We start from the raw sequence: 13,333 nt of genomic DNA on the forward strand, positions 1-13,333 counted from the left end.
TGTTATCTTGATCGTTACCACATGAAGGAAAGGTGATCAGCCCTCCGCTTCACATTATAATCACCTAAGTTATAATAAAATATTTATAGTGATTTTAAAACAAAGTCACATTTTAATTATGTACTGTGCAAACATTTGTATGAAAACGATATTATTTAATGCCGTTTTACAGGATCACGAGTCTACAGAGCATGACGGCGACATTGAAGACATTTCGGACGGCGAGCGGACCTCTTCTTCAGACCACAACACTCGGGCTTCCGACAGGGTCATCTACTACCCGGATAACATTGACGACAACACTCCGAGGTGAGGAAGTCCATTATTTGGTGTATGGGGCCATTTCAAAACACCACATCGCTCACTCCTTTCAAGAACGTCATAAATCAAAAAACTTGATATTTCAGGAGAACGTTTTTAAAGTTTAAAAATATAACACATTTCATTAAAAATAACTATCAAGCCACTTATTGAACTTTTTACTATGCAACACATCTTTTTAGGTAAAACCTGAAGGTTATTTCACAATTTCAAAAACATTTAATATATTTAAAAAAATAATTAAACAATACCTTTTCTTCAAAATGCAAAAAACAACACTTTCTGCCCTGTAGCGGGTAAATATTATGTTAAAAATATGCAGCTTTTACTGGGATATAGTACATTTTCTGGGCATTCCGAAAACATGCACAACTGAAAATTGATGATTTTTGATTTATGACGTTCTTGAAAGGAGTGAGCGTCATGCGACAATTTCCTTCTAAACTTTAGCCATAACTTTAATAAATATTTGCCGTTTCTGATAAAATTAAATCATTTTCTTTAATCGAAAACTAAAATGGTAGCACACAGTAGAGTCCTAGTTCCGAATCAATTTTTTATTGAAAAAGTTTACTTAAATTTACTTTACTAAAGTTTACTTCTAAAGTTTTCTCCGCCTCCGTAGTGTAATGGTCAGCACGCCCGGCTACCGTACCGGAGGTCCCGGGTTCGATTCCCAGCGGGGGCTCAAATAAATATAAGGGATTTTTCACCCTACTATTTATTCAATATTACCCGGGACTGGAACCTGAAGCGGAGGGCTGATCACCTTTCCTTCATGTGTTAAAGATCAACATAACACTCCATTTTTATGATGCAGTGCCTTATCCACCATCAGGTGTTTATTAATAATAAGTATATATAATTTATATTTGAAGCACTAACTTTGTGATTTTCCATTTTATAATTAAATTGTAACTACGTTTTAAAACCACTATAAATATTTTATTATAACTTAATTATTAATGTCTACCGGTTTCAAAGCTAACCACTTCTTTTTCAAGACTGATTAATACTAAAGTAATACTTCAATACTATAGTATTAATCACAGTCTTGATAAAGAAGCGGTTAGCTTGGAAACCGGTAGACATTATAATTAAGTTATAATAAAATACTTATAGTGATTTTAAAACAAAGTTACATTTTAATTGCACTAAGAATATAAATATCTTGATAATTTAATACCACCATTGCAGTGAGTATACGGTGAACGCCATGGACGTGGAAGAGCTTCGCCAGTCGCAGCGGAAGGCCAAGAAACCCGTGCTCCCGATCCCCATGGTCACCGTGTCGGCCACCTCCGTGAGCGGCTCCGGCCAGGACTCTGACGAAGACGACGACGAGGTAGGCTTCCCAAACTATTATAGGTGTCTCAACTTGATATGATCATTCTTTTAATATGAAAGAAGATGGAATTCTGAGCATCCCTGGGCTTACGGCCTGGCATTTGGCTGGCTTAAGTGATCACTTCATACACTCCTTTCAAGAACACCACAAATCAAAAATTGTCAATTTTCAGTTCTTTACGTTTTCGGAATGCCCAGAAAATGTACTATATCCCAGCAAAAGTGGCATATTTTTAACTTAATATGTATTTACCCGCTACAGGGCAGAAAGTGTTGTTTTTGCATGTTGAAGAAAAGGTATTGTTTAATTATTTTTTAAATATACTTAATATTTTTCAAATGGAGAAAAAACCTTCAGGTTTACCTAAAAAGATCTGTTGCACATTAAAAAGTTCAATAAGTGGCTTGATATTTATTTTTAATACATTGTATTATATTTCTAAACTTTAAAAACGATCTCCTGAAAAATCAAGTTTTTTGATTTATGACGTTCTTGAAAGGAGTGAGCGACTTGTGTAACATTCATCATTCTGTCCATATTGCATCAATTTTTTAAACCTGTATATGTGCGATGGCCTTGGGTGCCTTCCATACGCAGGTAGCATTTTATATAGATTTGGAAGAGTGACTGATGGCGCCATCAGTTGATAAATTTGTGAAGTGCTTATTTAGCTTCGAAGACTGAGGAGCATATCTGGCAAGAGTCTACAAGATGGAATAAGGAACACCAGGATAAGGGAAATATGGGAGATGGAAGATGTCGTTAGGTGGGGAAGGCAACGAAGGAGACAATGGTATGAGAATGAGAAACCATCCAAACTCCCCCACATTGCCCTGCACGGCCAGCCCCAAGGTAGAACGATTCCCGGGCAGACGATCAAAGAGATTAAATGGCAGCTGTAAATCGACATCCCAGCAGGACAATTCCTTTTAAAAACACGCCACTAGGCCTAGAAGACCAAGAAGAAATAGAAAAATAAATACTTGCAACAATGTGTCCTAATTGGGTGGAATGGGCCACTATGGGTAGAATGGTGAATGTTACACGGGTATAAAGTGATCACATAACCAGCCTATGACATGTCATAAGCCCTATGAATACCTTGACACATCGCTCACTCCTTTCAAGAACGTCATAAATCAAAAATCGTCAATTTTCAGTTATGCATGTTTTCAGGATGCCTAGAAAATGTACTATACCCCAGAAAAAGAATCATATTTTTAACTTGATATTTACCCGCTACAGGGCAGAAAATGTTGTTTTTTTCATTTTGAAGAAAAGGTATTGTTTAATTATTTTTTTGAATAAACTAAATATTTTTCAAATGGAGAAAAAACCTTCAGGTTTCACCTAAAAATATCTGTTGCTCAGAAAAAAGTTCAATAAGTGGCTTGATATTTATTTTTAATACATTGTGTTATATTTTTAAACTTTAAAAACGGTCTCCTGAAAAATACAGTTTTTTGATTTATGACGTTCTTGAAAGGAGTGAGCGACATATATTCCTCATCATCAATATTGAGATGACAAAATATGCATACTGATTTTTTACGTTCACAGTCATTTTTTGTAGTGGAATTGTAATATTTTATTTGTTTTTTTTATTTTTGAATGCACGCGAACACAAGATATGGATATACCCGCACATTCAAATCATGGTATTTCTCATTTAGTATTCTAGTCCACTAACCGACTCACCTCGCACAATCTATCATTATCTATCTATCACTACTGCTACTACTACCATCACGCCGTTTCACCGCAGGGGTAGGCAGAGACGATGGAACGCCACACTCTTCTGTCCTGACATACCTCCTTCACATCCATACATCTAGTCATACATGCCCTCCGATTACGCAGACTTTTGACACTGCCAGATTTTAGGTTCTGATTTATCTGATCGGAAGGATGAAAGCAGAGTGAACGCTGTTGAAATGCGCTCCCTCAGGCGAATGTGTGGAAAATCATTGTATGACAGAATTAAAAACGAAGATATAAGAAAGGAATACAAGGCTGAACGAGGAATAATTGAAAAGATTTGGAAGAGTTCTTTATGGTGGTATGGACATGTGGATCGGATGGATAACGAGAGAATGACTAAGAAAATATATGTGGCGAATGTGAGAGGGAAAACAGAACGAGGACGACTGAAAAAGACTTGGCACGATCTATCTATCATTTTTTATTTCTTTATAACCCTTATCCGCACCTAATGGTGCATAGGGCACTGCATCAAATTGACGCAGTGTTATCTTGATCATTACTTACATGAAGGCAAGGTGATCACTCTTGCGCTTCAGGAACCAGTCCAGGGTAATATTAAATAAATATTACAGTGTTAAATCACTAATATTTATTTTCACCTCCCCCCCTGGGAATCGAACCCGGGACCTCCAGCACGGTAGCTAAACATGCTGACCATTACACCACGGAGGCGGACATGATCTATCTATCATACCTCACATAATCTGTAAAGCAAGCTAGATAACAGAATGCCGAACCCTCTTCTGGTGGAACGGAAGGCCTGTTGTCGACAGTCAGCAGTCCGCCTTCTCCTGAGGAGAGCAACGTGGTTTCCTCCCAGCAATGGGCAAATGCTGACAAGTACCCGATTGGCCCACACTAGATTATCCCTCCTGTTCCCAACACAGTTTAAAATAAAACACCTTTTTTAAAATGTATGTATTAAATGTTCAATCAGACACTGATTTTTTTTAGTCTAATAAGTTGTATTTTATTATTAAAAATACACATAAACATTCAACGTGACATTCGTTTGAAAATGCCATAACTCGGCTAAAAAATTGTCACAATTTTTTATTTTTATATATTTTTTTTTATTTATTTAATATATTTACATTTTATTTATAACATAATACATTTGAATCATTTATGCATATGGAGAACTTTTATATTTCGATTCGCTGTGCCTCTCCATAAAAGAGACTGTGCTCTTGTGCTTGGAGAGGGACTTACACTCGTGGTTTAATGTTATATAATAAAAGATATAATAGTCTTTTTTTTTTGTATATTTTTTCAAGACTTAAATGTATCTATGTGTTTGTTTTAACATTAAAATACAGCTTAGTATTCTCAAAAAAATAGTGTTTGATTTAAATTTAATACATAAATTAAAATGAAATTCTACAAATTAAATGCCAAATCTTTGAATAAATAAAAATTGAAATAAAATGAATTCAGAAGAAACAGAAATATAGTAGCGATCTTTAAATCTTGTACATAATAAGCAAATTAAATAATAAATGCAACTGAAAACAAATAAAAACATCCTCACACACACTCGAACGCCCTCCCACACTGTCAAACACCCTCACACACCATCAAACACCCTCACAAACCCTTAAACACCCTCACTCACCCTCCAACACCCTCGCACACACTCACACGCCGATTCATGCTTCTCTCGCACTCACCTCTTGCACACAGCTCCGCCAGACGCCTGCCCGCACTGCTATGCACATATCGGCTTGCGCTTTTAAAAAAAATAAAAGAAATATTTTTGTTCTTACTATATATATTATTTAATACTACACCTAATCATAAAAGGCGAAATAGAAGGTCCACGAGGTGTGGGCAGAAGGCAGATCTCCCGGCTCCGGAATATACATATATATATATATATATATATATATATATATATATATATATATATATATATATATATATATATAAATATATATATATATATATATTTATATATATATATATATATATATATATATATATATATATATATATATATATATATATATATATATATATATATATATAATACAAATAATATAATAATAAAATCCTTATCCGCACCCCAATGGTGCATAGGGCACTGTGTCATATAAATGCAGTGTTATCTTAATCGTTTACACATGAAGGAAAGGTGATCAGTCCTCCGCCTCAGGTACCAGTCCATGGTGATATTGAATAAATATTACAGTGAAAAAAATCACTCATATTTATTTTACCCCCCCTGGGATTTGAACCCGATACCTCCAGAACGGTAACCGAGCGTGCTGACCATTACGCTACGGAGGCGGACAATATATATATATATATATATATATATATATATATATATATATATATATATATATATTAGTGGATTATATGCTTATTAAAGAAATAAAAATAAAATAAAAATGAATTGAAAATCTTGATTGATGTTGGCAGGTACAGACACACTCAAAATTTTACTTAGGAATTATGTTTTCACTAAATTAAATGTAAAAATAACACCTTAGTCGAATACCCTGATATGTGAAGGGCTAAGACCCACTCAGAATGTTGTAAATTGAGTTTGCTTTGTGAAATTATCAAATATATGCAGAATAAACTGAAGAACGTGATTGATGTTGGCAGGTATCGACTCCTAGCGGTGACAACGGAGATCGGAACCCGCTCTCCGGGAGCTGCGAATCTCTGGAGAGGATAGCCCAGAGGACCAGCTTCCTGAAATCCGCCTTCGAGAGCCTCAGCGGAGCAGAGATGGAGTCCGGGAATCCGGGAGGTAACCATATGTGATTCTTGTCTCCCCCATGTTGTGTAGTGGTATATAGCGCATTCGGTTAAAATTCTAGCAACCGGCTCACATTTTAGTTGTACACTAGATATTCGTTTCATTCGAACCCTTATCCGCACCCCAATGGTGCATAGGGCACTGCATCATATAAACGCAGAGTTATCTTGATCGTTGACACACGAAGGAAAGGTGATCAGCCCTCCGCTAATAGATATTTTCATTCAAACCCTTGTCCGCACCCCAATGGTGCATAGGGCACTGCATCATATAAACGCAGAGTTATCTTGATCGTTGACACACGAAGGAAAGGTGATCAGCCCTCCGCTAATAGATATTTTCATTCAAACCCTTGTCCGCACCCCAATGGTGCATAGGGCACTGCATCATATAAACGCAGAGTTATCTTGATCGTTGACACACGAAGGAAAGGTGATCAGCCCTCCGCTAATAGATATTTTCATTCAAACCCTTGTCCGCACCCCAATGGTGCATAAGGCACTGCATCATATAAACGCAGTGTTATCTTGATCGTTAAAACACTAAGGAAAGGTGATCAGCCCTCTGCTTCAGGTACCAGTCCAGGGTAATATTGAATAAATATTAGCTCAATGTTCTCTGGCTAGCTAGCGGGTTAGCGGCAGTAGCTCTAGAGTTTTCAACAAGAGTGGAGTGCTGGTTCCGTGAGCGTTGCCAGATGGTTTTTTCATTTTTTCAGCAAATAAATCTAAATTATTATAATTTTGAATTTGATTTATAATTAATTAAGGGGATTAGCTATGAATGTCCGTATTTTTCCGATTTAAAATCGCTAATTTTTTATTGTGTAGTGACTACCCAACACCGAGATGCGCATTTTATTTTAGCACCGGAAGGGGAAAATATGTCTGTTGGATATTTATTTTATTTATTTATTTTATAGATACATAGATACATTCATTGATACATATTTATTTCATAGATGCATTTACTATATCGCTCACTCCTTTCAAGAACGTCATAAATCAAAAATCGTCAATTTTCAGTTGTGCATGTTTTCGGAATGCCCAGAAAATGTTATATATCCCAGCAAATGTGGCATATTTTTAACTTAATATTTACCCGCTACAGGGCAGAAAGTGTTGTTTTTGCATTTTGAAGAAAAGGTATTGTTTAATTATTTTTTTAAACATACTAAATATTTTTCAAATGGAGAAAAAACCTTCAGGTTTTACCTAAAAAGATCTGTTGCACAGTAAAAGTTCAATAAGTGAATTGATATTTATTTTTAATACATTGTATTATATTTTTAAACTTTAAAAACGCTCTCCTGAAAAATCAAGTTTTTTGATATATGACGTTCTTGAAAGGAGTGAGCGATATGTATTACGGTTCTTTAGGCATGGCCTGTGTTGAGCCGAAATACTAACGTGTCAATACAATTTGATTTTTTTATTTTTTATTATAATTTGTTAGTTTTTTTTTAATTATTAGATTATATACATTACATACTAGACATACAATAATAATTTACAGTATAAAGGTTTTACAATAAAATAATTACAACTGGACTTTATTGAAATCACTTTCCGCCTTTTCCCTTCCAATGCGAAGCAACCACATAGATCTGTTAGATAGATCTATTGTAAAGAGATCTGTTATATCGAGGCAATTTTCAATTCAATTTTCTAATTTTCAATTTATTCAATAAAAAAATAATATATAATTGAATTGAAACATAACAAACAATGTTCAAGGCGTACATATTAAAAGTAAAAGTAAGCAAGAAGACTTAAAGGTGTAGAAGAATCCCGCTTCGGAAAACTCCTTCGGACACATGGAGCAGATCAATATCCAATGTGATATTGTTCAACATAGCGGTAGCTCTTCCTACAAGCATAACCATCGGCAGGTTGGTCCTGTGTATAGGAATGTGAAACAATCTATGCCGACGCTGTCTTAGGTAACTATCGGGAACATACAGACCAATGTTCCGGATAATTTCAGGATTATCGATCATACCGCGCAACAATCGATAAAAATGCGTAATTAAATACACATTCCTTCTAGTCTCTAAACTATTGTAGCCAAGCATACCCTGGAGAAACTGGGTCGGGTAGAGCCAAGGATAATAGGTGACAGTCATTTAGAATTCTGATTTTTGTTCTCCAGGCAACACGTCCATCAGCTCCCAACATCACAAGTCCGTTCCAACTGCCGCCAAGTCGCCGCCTCGGGCCGCTCCTGTCCAGGGCCCCCCCGGGCGGGCTCCCGCGGTGCCCCCGCGCAATGCGGCCCTGATCAGCGCCGCCAAGCAGTCGCTCAACGACCCCGGCGCGCTCAACCGCAGGCAGGAGCTCACCCGCAGGATAGAAGAGACCAAGAAGCAACTGGAGAGCGTGAGGGTCTTCTTCTTCTGCCTTCACTTACTAGCTAACTATCCATCATGTTACTTCCCATCAAACCAGTCATTCTTCCACATTCATCTCCTCATAAATACCTGCCAATGAATCTTGGTCAGACGGAAGGAATATCTAATTTAACATACTCAACCTATAAAGGATTGTATTAGACTCGTGAAGTGTTTATAACAGCCGATATAATTAATATTTTCATTCATCATTTTCTTTTGGAAAATTCGCCTTCGAAAAAACGTTATTTTCGTAAGTTGGCAATGAATGACGTCACAGAAATGATGGAGTTGTATTAATGTTTGTGTCATTGCTAAATTATTGGCGGCTCTATTTGTTGATGTCTATGGTCAACCTACCCACCCCACTCCCCTCATATTTGTATAACACAAATGGTAGTGCAGTGGTAAACAAACAATCCACACTACTACTATTATAGCTGTAATAACCATAGGCAATAAACCATATGATGTCATAAAACGTTCAATGACGGAAATTTGATGACGTATGCGAACGCACGTTTTTCGTTTTATTCAAATATCCAAAGTTTAAACCTTCATATCTCCCTTACTTCTTTACAGATTTAAATAAGAATGCTGATAGATTTTCCTAAAATGTTCCCACAATGATAGTCTTGTGATTTTTCATATGAATTTATTAGCTAATAATCACTAACTAACTAACCATCACGCCTCTTCCCCGCAGGGGTAGGCAGAGAGAATCATACGCCACACCACTCTGTCTTTGCAAACATTCTTTGCCTCTTCTACATTCATGCATCTCCTTATACATACCCGACGATTATTATGACTCCTGACCCGGCCGCTTTCAAGTATTTGACATACCTGATTGTGCCAAGTTTTCCTCGGTCGTCCTCTGCTTCTTTTTCCAACTACATTCGCCCCATAAATTTGTTTAACCGTTCTTTCTTCACTCATACGCTCCACATGTCCAAACCATCTCAACACACCTTTCTTAATTTTATCGATAAAGCTTATCTCAGCCTTACATTATTTCATCATTCGAACATCTATCAAACATCGTTTTGCCACACATTCGTCTGAGGGATCGCATTTCGACTGCATTCAGTCTGCTTTCATACATTGTGATATTTATCCATTTCTTTATTCGGAAATAGGCATGTTATACTTGGTCTTTATAATTTTTTTTTATATTATAATTTTTTTTTTCTTGTAACTCAAAATATTATTTTAAACATTTTCCGCAACTCAACCATCTAACATTAGTAAAATTAACAATGTCGCCATACTCTAATCTAATTCCAACTACATTCGCCTCATAAATTTGTTTAACTGTTCTTTCCTCACTCGTACGTTCCACACGTCCGAACCATCTCAACGATTATTCATATCGATGATTCCAGGTCGGATACCGGTCCAAGCTGAAGGCCAGCCAGTCCACCATGGACCTGAGCTACCGGAACGGCGACCGCGAGGCCGAGACGAGGCCCTCCGCCCCCCGCCAGCGCCCCCTCTCCCAGAACATCCCGTCCGCAGGCGGCCAGCGAGGCTACGCTTCAGGTGACTATTGGCCATCCGGATATTCACTTTTCTAAAGGTTGAGGGTGTCACGGACTCTCCGACGTCCAGTAACAAAACTAATCGTAGCACTTTGTGACAAAGCAGTGTCAGACTGGCGGATGATGTGTAAAAAGCAGGGTGGAATCAGAGCGAATGGTGTATAAACCTGATCCCTCACTGGTTTGAATGATTGACGCATGTCAGAATTTACCCTTCGGCTACAGGGACTTTTTGGGTTCTTTCTTTTAATCTTTCTGATCCAGAGTTACTAAATTTATGCAAAATCCATTTTTAATTCAAGTTCTACACTATTTCTTAAAATCCGTTGTGACACCATGCATTCTACATTATTTTCAAACATTGTAAAGATGCAATATGCATTGAATTTGGTGTCACAATAGATTTTCTGAAATGGTTTTGCCAAGTATGGGGAGATTTTGGAACAGGTAGATGATTTCATATATTTGGGTAGTATGTTTTCTAGGGATGGAAAGATTGATAAAGACATAGAAAGGAGAGTGAATGCTGGGAACAGAGTGAATGGTGCACTAAAATCAGTTTTAGCAAATAAAAATCTATCAGCGGAAGCTTAACTGGCAGTACACAATGGAGTTTTGGTTCCAACCCTTATGTATGGAAGCGAAGCATGGAGTTGGCAAAAGAAGGATGAAAGCAGACTGAATGCAGTCGAAATGCGAGCCCTCAGACGAATGTGTGGCAAAACGATGTTTGATACATGTTCGAATGATGAAATAAGGAAAGAATGTAAGGCTGAGATAAGCATTATTGATAAAATTAAGAAAGGTGTGTTGAGATGGTTTGGACATGTGGAGCGTATGAGTGAAGAAAGAACGGTTAAACAAATTTATGGGGCGAATGTAGTTGGAAAAAGAAGCAGAGGACGACCGAGGAAAACTTGGCACAATCAGGTATGTCAAATACTTGAAAGCGGCCGGGTCAGGAGTCGTAATAATCTTCGGGTATGTATGAGGAGATACATGAATGTACAAGAAGCAAAGAATGTTTGCAAAGACAGAGTGGTGTGGCGTTCGATTCTCTCTGGCTAACCCTATATTAGTATGTGAGGTCCGAATCCTGGATTATAATCACACACATGAGATATTATTATAAAATATTCCATATTCTTCTTCATCTTTGATGAGATGTTTAAAAAAGATATGAAAATAACTCCTGTAATTGGAGATAATCCAGATTTTGTATTTGGACACACTCAAAATGATGTAATATAATTTATTTGGAAAAGCTTGTGGGTATTTTTTTTTTATATTTGAGTGAAGAAAGAGCAGTAATACTAATTTATTAGGTGAATGAGGTTGGTAATAGAGGAAAACTTGGCATTATCAGGTATTTCAAATACTTGGGAGTGGTCAGGTCAGGAGTCGGAAGAAACGGTGGGTATGTATGAGGAGATGCATGGATGTTAAGAAGTCGAAGAATGTTTTTCTGAGACAGAGCAGTTCTGTGCCCTCTGCCCACCCCTGCGGGCAGCGGTGTGATGGTTGGCCAGTTAGTTTAGCGGTTTATTGGATTTGTTTGTGGTCGCAGACACTGCTTATGTTGTAAGCACGTTTATGCACCGCTTTATGCAAAATAATTTTAATGAAGAATCTGTCCTTTTCACTAAATCATTAAACCTCTCAAATCAAAACATTAAACCTCTCAAATGGAAGCATCAAACCTATCAAATGGAAACATTAAACCTCTCAAATGAAAGCATGAAACCTCTCAAATGAAAGCACTAAACCTCTCTAATGAAAGCATTAAATGTCTCTAATGAAAGCATTAAACCTCTCTAATGAAAACATTGAACCTCTCAAATTAAAACATTCAATTACTCAAAATATTGAATCTCCTTCATTGGAGAGTTTTGAACAATTCCTAGAATATGAATATGCATGTGTGATTAGTGTACTCGTTTGTTGACTAACTGTGGTTTTGGGTTTTTCTTCCCAGAAAATCCGACTAACCCTCCCCAAGCATCCACTAACAATAACAGATACAACCGAAATCAGTCTTACAACTTTCAAAGCAACCAAAACCAAGAGTCCTTTTACGATAGCTTGACCGCGGACGTGAATCAAAACCAAAAACCAGCGGTCAGTGATTACGAAACCAAGTTTAAAAACCCGTACGATATCCCCGCAAATTTAAACCACAGACATTACGCCTTGAAACTGGACGACCTCAACTATACGGCTTCGGAATTCATCCGCAAAAGGCACGAACAATTCCAGAAGAATTATAAAGACAAACCGGGAAAGACGGATTGTTCCCGGAGGACGGTTGATGCGCTTAGTAAGGATACTCCCAAAACTGGTCGAGGTCACGCGTTCACGGTTGATCTAAGCGACGATAAAAAGCCCGGAAAAGTATTCGATCGCCTGTTCCCCAAAGCCAACAAACCCGCCCAAAATAGAAACTTCACCCTTCAACTCGACACTCAAAACAACCTCAAGGTCCCGGAGAGAGGCCAGAACCCTTCCAAGAGCCTCAAATCCAGGAGTATCTTAAAAAATTACAAGTCCTGCCCTGTTTCCCCCGTCAGCGAGGAGTGCAAGTGGGGCGACTCGCTCGGGGCGGGCCTGGACAGCGACGCCGGCGCCAGGACCGCCATCCCGAGAAGCCAGACGGTCAGGGACGTGAGGAAGAGGAATTCAATGAGCTACTTTGTCGACATGGACACCGATTCGCACCTGATGAAAGACAACGGCAAGAGTTTGGTGGATTCTATCCAGAGCGACACGGAGAAGATGATTGCGGAGATCACCAGGAAGTACGGAGATCTGGACGACTATGAGCCGAGAAGTGGTACCTCTGATTACAGAGTCGATGAGAAAACATTCGACAAATTCGGAAAGGTGGCTGAAATTACGCCCGCCTTACCGCCTCTGGAAAACGATGATGGGAATTTTTCCTCTGATTCTCTGGAAGACTGCAGCTTGAGCCAGGAAGCTACTAAGAACAAGGTGTTCACTAAAAGGGTATGCAAAAAACACGATAAGAACAATCCCCTATGGTCGGTTGCCCGCCGATGCGTTTCTGACTACGAGATATATGCGGGACATGACGGGAATGCTAATCCCGTGTCTCCGAGCCATTACCTCGCCCAGATGGATGCCTACATAGATAGGAATAACAAAAGCTTCACTCTTCCTAAGAACATGCCGTCTAATTTAGA

General features: G+C 38.0%; 1 protein-coding gene and 1 non-coding gene across 2 annotated transcripts; both read left to right on the plus strand.

Annotated features, from left to right (window-relative positions):
- Positions 1–172: 172 nt before the first annotated feature.
- LOC148301744 (uncharacterized) lies at positions 173–13,136 on the plus strand (the record flags this gene model as incomplete). The annotated part of the gene is made up of 6 exons (XM_088272779.1): positions 173–309; positions 1,519–1,666; positions 6,047–6,194; positions 8,355–8,581; positions 9,978–10,134; positions 12,109–13,136. Coding segments are annotated over 6 exons (1,845 nt in total), but the record flags the coding sequence as incomplete, so codon positions are not given.
- Positions 937–1,009, plus strand: TRNAG-ACC (transfer RNA glycine (anticodon ACC)). The gene has a single exon. It is a non-coding gene; the product is annotated as a tRNA-Gly (tRNA).
- Positions 13,137–13,333: the final 197 nt, after the last annotated feature.

This window comes from Brachycentrus maculatus, unplaced genomic scaffold (genome assembly GCF_059751285.1).
Source record: "Brachycentrus maculatus isolate JH-2025_06_01 unplaced genomic scaffold, ASM5975128v1 h1tg000525l, whole genome shotgun sequence".
Lineage (NCBI taxonomy): Eukaryota > Metazoa > Arthropoda > Insecta > Trichoptera > Brachycentridae > Brachycentrus > Brachycentrus maculatus.